Source organism: Otolemur garnettii, unplaced genomic scaffold (genome assembly GCF_000181295.1).
Source record: "Otolemur garnettii isolate 467f Iridium unplaced genomic scaffold, OtoGar3 scaffold00001, whole genome shotgun sequence".
NCBI lineage: Eukaryota > Metazoa > Chordata > Mammalia > Primates > Galagidae > Otolemur > Otolemur garnettii.
In genome coordinates, this window is record NW_003852396.1 from 24,329,133 (window position 1) to 24,335,620 (window position 6,488).

Consider the following 6,488-nt stretch of genomic DNA (forward strand, 5'->3'; position numbering starts at 1 on the left):
GGATTCAAACCCGCCACCTTAGGTATATGTGGCTGGCGCCTTAGCCGCTTGAGCCACAGGCGCCAAGCCAATGCGATTTTTATAAAGAAAAATAGTTGCTTGTTATTTGGCATTGTATCTCTAGTCTTAGCTTTGCAGTCTTTCAAATCCATAAGTTAAAGTTACTTTTATGCTTCTTAGTTGATTCACTAATTAGAAAGAATTTTACAAGGCCAGATCTTCTCCTTTGGTTTAGATTTTTGTAAATGCCACTATGAATATTCATTTATAACACCTCATTTATGTAACATTGAATGAGGAAGTATTCTATAGGGAATATCTCAAGTACCTTAAAAGAGTTTAAGCATTTTACCAGACATTTAAAATTATCATTATAAACTTTTCTGCCTCAAACTGTAGAATGGATGGAATTTAGCCTTCTCTAAGAGATCCATGGCAATCTTGTAAACCAGCAGTCTTTTCTGCATACCACCTACTACAGTCTAGTCATAGTGAAGTATGGAAGGGTATCCCTGGGTTCTTTATACTGTCATTCATATGTTCATTTCAATCATGTACTCACATATTCACTCATCCATGCATCAATTTGCCAAACATTTCTTTCTTTTTTTTTTTTTTTTTTTGTAGAGACAGAGTCTTATTTCATCGCCCTCGGTAGACTGCCATGGCGTCACACAGCTCACAGCAACTTCCAACTTCTGGGCTTAGGTGATTCTTTTGCCTCAGCCTCCTGAGTAGCTGGGACTACAAGTGCCCACCACAATGCCCGGCTATTTTTTTGTTGCAATTTGGCCAGGGCCAGGTTCGAACCTGCCACCCTTGGTATATGGGGCTGGCGCCCTACCCACTGAGTCACAGGCACCGCCCCTACCAAACGTTTCTTAAGCATCTGCTATGTTTCAGGAACTATAGTAGATATAGAACACCAAGATGAAAGACATGATCTTTCTCCCAGGTTGTGCATAGTCCAAACAGGGAAATTGATAGATTACCTTAAAGTGTTATGGTTATAAAAGCTTATCTCTGCTGTGATGGCTCACGCCTATAATCCTAGCACTCTGGGAAGGTGGAAGTGGGCCTGAGCTCGGGAGTTTGAGACCAGCCTGAGCAACAGCAAGACTCTTTCTCAAAAAAAAAAAAAGCCAGATGGCTTGGCATCCGTAGCACAGTGGTTATGGCGCCAGCCACATACACCAAAGCTGGTGGATTTGAGCCTGGCCTGGGCCAGCTAAATGACAATGACAGCTGCAACAAAAAATAGCTGCACATTGTAGTGGGTGCCTATAGTCCCAGCTAGTTGGGAGGCTGAGGCAAGAGAATTGCTTAAGCCCAAGAGTTTGAGGTTGCTGTGAGCTGTGATACCACGGCATTCTACTCAGGGCAGCGGCTTGAGACTCTGTCTCAAAAAAAATAAAAAAAAATAGCTGGATGTTGTGGTGGATGCCTGTAATCCCAGCTACTTGGGAGACTGAGGCAAGAAGATCACTTGAGCCCAGGAGTTTGAGGTTGCTGTGAGCCACAGCACTCTATCCAGGGTAACAAAGTGTGAAACTGTCTCCAACAAAAAAGCTTATCTCCTCTTAAAAATCTCACTAAAATGGTGTCACTTTAGCAGCACATATACTAAACTTGAAATGATACGGAGATTAGCATGGTCCCTGTGCAAGAATGACGTGCAAATTCATAAAGTGTTCTATATTTTTCTTTGGAAAGAAGTATGGAGAATACTCAAAGAACTCAAAATAGACCTCCCATTTGATCCTGTGGTCCAATTACTAGTCATTTACCCAGAAGAAAGAAAGCATTTTATCATAGGGACATTTCCACTAGATTGTTTATCACAGCCCAATTTACAATCAGCAAGATATGGAAACAACCCAAGTCCCCATCAACCCAAGAATGGATTAATAAACTGTGGTATATGTATACCATGGAATATTATTCATCCATTAAAAAAAGATGGAAATTTTACATCTTTTATATTAACCTGGATGGAGTTGAAATACATTCTTCTTAGTAAAGTATCACAAGAATGGGAAAGTATCCAGTGTACTAAATACTAATATGAAGCCAGTAGTTCAATACACACCCACACAAGAGAAAAACTCAATTCAAGTTGCAGGTGGAAGGGAGTTTGGTGTGCTCGCACCTGATGGGTACAATGTAAGGGTATATGGCATACCTCATAGGTGTAGGACACAACTGCAACAGGGACTTTAACAAATGCAAACATTATAATTAATTATAACCTCATATTAATCAGAAATTTTAAAAAGAAGAAAAATCTCAACTAAAATGATATTAAAATATTAGTTAGGTATAAACCTAATAAGGAGTGTCTGTATGAGAGAATTCAACAAAGTCTTTGAAAACAGGTACAGGAATAACGTATTTAGCCAGACAAAGGACCCTTCAGCTCAACATACTTATGAAGGAAGATAAACAAGAGTCTTTATGCCATGCAGAACCCTGGAGGGGTTTAAGACTTGGATTTATGGGACTCAACTAAAATTGGTTGACAATCAATATGCTTTTAAAAAAAGGCCTGCAGTCCCACAGCATCTATTCTTACAGGTGAGGTTTCTTTGAAGAAATAATTTAGGAGAGTTTCCAGATTCAGAGGCACCAAGACTGTGGAAGGCAGAAGTGAGGCCAAGGGCAGAAAATTCAGATTAACTGAAGATGTATGCAAGGCCAGGCATGGTGGCTCACACCTATAATCCTAGCACTCTAGGATGCTAAAGCAGGTGGATGGCCTGAGCTCAGGAGTTCAAGACCATCCTGAGCAAGAGCAAGACCCCATCTCTAAAAATAGCCGGGTGTTAGAGTGGGCACCTGTAGTTCCAGCTACTTGGGAAGCTAAGGCAAGAGAATTGCTTAAGCCCAAGAGTCTGAGGTTGCTGTGAGCTGTGACACTACAGCACTCTACCAAGGCCGACAAAGACTCTATCTCAAAAAAATAAAAGAAACTGTAGTTCTTTGCTTGATCATCACAAAGTGACATCTCCAACAGCCAACAAAATAACTATGACAACCAAAAAAGAGACTAAAGGAGATTGATATAATACAACTAGTAAAATGCCTCCAAACTCACTCAAATGAATTCTAAATGCCATCTTCAGAGAGATTCAAAAAGACAGTCACAAAACAAAACCGTGACATCTCCAACAGTTTCCAACAAAGTAACTACAACAACCAAAACAGAGACTAAAGGAGATTGATCAACTAGACCTTGAGAATTGCTGCCATATTCCACTGTATGGATATCCCACTATTTATTGAGCCATTCTACTGTTTGTGGACATTTGAAGTATCTCTACCCATTGCTTGTTGCAAATAATGCTGCTTTGTACATCCTTCCATAGTACATGTCTTTTGGTGAATATATTTTGCATTTCTTTTTTTTTTTTTTTAAGAGACAAGGGTCTCACTTTGTTGCCCTTGGCAGGGTGCCGTGGCATCACAGCTCACAGCAACCTCCAGCTCTTAGGCTTAGATTCACTTGCGTCAGCCTTCCAAGTAGCTGGGACCACAGGTGCCCGCCACAATGCCTGGCTATTTTTTGTTGCAGTTTGGCTGGGGCCAGGTTTGAACCCGCCACTTTCTATAGGGGGCTGGTGCCCTACTCACTGAGCCACAGGAGCCGCCCCTATTTTGCATTTATTTGGTATATACTTAGAATTGGGATTTCATGGGTCATCAGTTCATTTTTAAGTGGCGTTTTAGAAGCATCTGTAGGAACTTCAGGTGAGACTGTCAGGAGGAAATTGGAGATGTTTATCTCTAGAACACAGGGAAAAAAACCAAGGCTTGTATATTGTAATTTGAAAGTCTTCATTGTACAATTGATGATCAAACCCCCAAAGTGTGAATATTATTGTCTAGAGGAGAGTAAGTTGCATATAAAGAGGACCAAGAACTGAACCTAGAGAAATTTTGGATTCTAGGCCTGGCTGTGCCACTAACTAGTTATATCAGGCGTCCTCAAACTATGGCCTGCAGGCCACATGTGGCCCACCTAGGACATTTATCCAGCCTGCTGGGTGTTTTTGCTGCCGCTGCCTGTCCTGCTTAGTAGCTGACTCGTCCCAGGGCCCATAGTCCGGCCCTTCAACAGTCTAAGGGACAGTGAATTGGCCCCTGTTTAAAAAGTTTGAGGACCCCTGAGTTACATGGAGAAAAGACACTTCGTCTCTTTGGGCCTTAGTGTCTCATCTGACACATGAGGATTTAGAATCATTTCTAAGATCTTGTTATCCCTAATGTTTTGTGATTTTATGAGGAAAGGAATAATCAAATGGGGCATGTAGGCTCAAGTAATATACAAACCATTCCTGATGACTATAAGAAGGAAACGTCATGATTGAAGCTGAGAAGGGGTTGGAAAAAAGAAAAAGTCACTGTGGAAAACATACACTTTACAAGATGTAAGACATTGAGCAGTGTAAACTGGGCTTTGCTGTGGAGCTTATTCTTGGCTTTGGTGGGTGGTTATTCAGCTAGAATATATTGAGCCCCTCCATGTGTCAGGTGTTGTTCTAGATGTGAAGGGAAGATAATAGTAGTGAACAAACCAGAAAAAAAGATTTTCTACTGAAGATGGGAAGATACTTGACTATAGTTATACATGTGATGGGGAAGGGGTCATGGGCCAGGCAGGGCAAGGGCCTTTTCCCTTCTGTGGTAAATTTCTCTTCATCCTGGAAGATCCAGCTTGTATGTGAGGCCTTTCCAGAAAATGAATTTTGTTAGAATGGTTTGTGAACAAGAGGACATCATTTCTGAGCAAGGGCCTGAGGGCTATTCGTAAGAAAAAGCATGGGCTTTTTGTCAGCCCTTTTGATAGATCAGAGACCCTTTTTACTGACTTTCAGGTCCCTTAACAACTTTCCAAAAGGAGGTCAGATCTCCAGATGAGTGAAGTACAGGATTATGTTGTGCCTGTTTAGATCTTTACAGTACAGTGAGCAATGCTGTTCGTCCATTTAAAAGCACAATTATGGGCCGAGTGCAGTGGCTCACGCTTGTAATCCCAGCACTTGGGAGGCCAAGGTGGGTAGACTGCCTGAGCTCACAGGTTTGAGACCAGTCTGAGCCAGAGCGAGATCTCTTCTCTAAAAACAGCTGGATGTTGGCTCAGTGCCTGTACCTCACCGGTTAGGGCACTGGGCACATCCTCCAGGCTGGCAGGTTCAAACCTGGCCCAGGCCAACTAAACAATGACAACTACAACAAAAATAGCTGTACGTTGTGTGGGCATCTGTAGTCCCAACTACTTGGGGGCTGAGGCAAGAGAATCGCTTGAGCCCAAGATTTCAAGGTTGCTGTGACCTGTGACACCACAGCACTCTACCAGGGTGACAAAGTGAAACTGTCTGGAAAAAAAGGCACAATTATGGAAATTAGAAATTGATAAATGTTGCAGAATCTAATTTTTTTCATCTAATTGTTTTGAGTAGCCATTCCACAGATTTTGAAGTACACCGAAACTGGCTTGCTATCACCCACAGTTTGCCAATATCACGGTGGTATTATGAGGTAAGTTTTAATTTTAACCTTTCTTGTATATTTTTAAAGATGATATGTATAAACAAGTAAATATTATTGACGTTAAAAGAGCTTTCCATGAGGTCATGAGTCTAATTTTTATAAAAATTGTGTTTTTTCTCCAGTTCTGTCCTCTGGCAGTATTAAGGAATTCCATTGTTTTAAAAGTCTATAAACTAGCATAGTGCCCATAGCTCAGTGGTTAGGGTGCCAGCCACATACACCAGGGCTGGCAGGTTCGAACCTGGCCTGGAGCTGCTAAACAATGACAACTGCAACAACAAAATAAAATAATAGCCAGGTGTTGTGGCGGGCGCCTGTAGTCCCAGCTACCTGGGAGGCTGAGGCAAGAGAATCACTTAAACCCAGGAGTTTGAGGTTGCCATGAGCTATGATGCCATGGCACTCTACCCAGGGTGACTGCTTGAGACTCTGTCTCAAGAAAAGAAAAAGAGTCTTGTAATTTAGTAAAACAAAAGATACTAATAAATAGCCTTTGGGTACCATTTTGTTGTTTCTAAATATATTTCATATGTATTTTATCATTTAGTCTTCACAGTACTTCATTTTACAAATAGAGAAACTATCTCTGAGAAAGAACTTAACCCAAACTTCTAAATCATTTGTTAAGCCATAGTTCCCTTTTTGTATATGGATGAGTAGGATCATGTTATAGCTCAGTTTATTATTTCAAGATTTCAGATTAATTTCCTTTACAGCTTAGAAGACAGATTTTAAGTGTTTTGTTCAGTCTTATATAGGAATTTTTTTTTTTTTGGCTGTTTTTGGCCGGGGCCAGGTTTGAACCGGCCAGTGCCCTACTCCTTTGAGCCACAGGTGCCACCCAAGGAATTGTTTTATTAATTTAGTGCACAGTTGACTCGGCGCCTATAGCTCAACCGGCTAAGGCGCCAGCCACGTACACCTAAGGTGGCGGGTTC

General features: G+C 41.4%; 1 protein-coding gene and 1 non-coding gene across 4 annotated transcripts in view; both read left to right on the forward strand.

Moving 5' to 3' along the window:
* ALG8 (ALG8, alpha-1,3-glucosyltransferase) overlaps positions 1-6,488 on the forward strand; it is a 33,404-nt gene that overhangs the window by 4,589 nt on the left and 22,327 nt on the right. For all 3 annotated transcript variants that reach the window (XM_003780867.3, XM_023511892.1, XM_023511896.1), the window contains exon 2: positions 5,460-5,538. In XM_003780867.3, coding sequence (XP_003780915.1) covers positions 5,460-5,538 — 79 coding nt within the window. The remainder of the gene's footprint in view (positions 1-5,459; positions 5,539-6,488) is intronic.
* Positions 1,601-1,703, forward strand: LOC111724549. Its single transcript, XR_002772830.1, has one exon. It is a non-coding gene; the product is annotated as a U6 spliceosomal RNA (small nuclear RNA).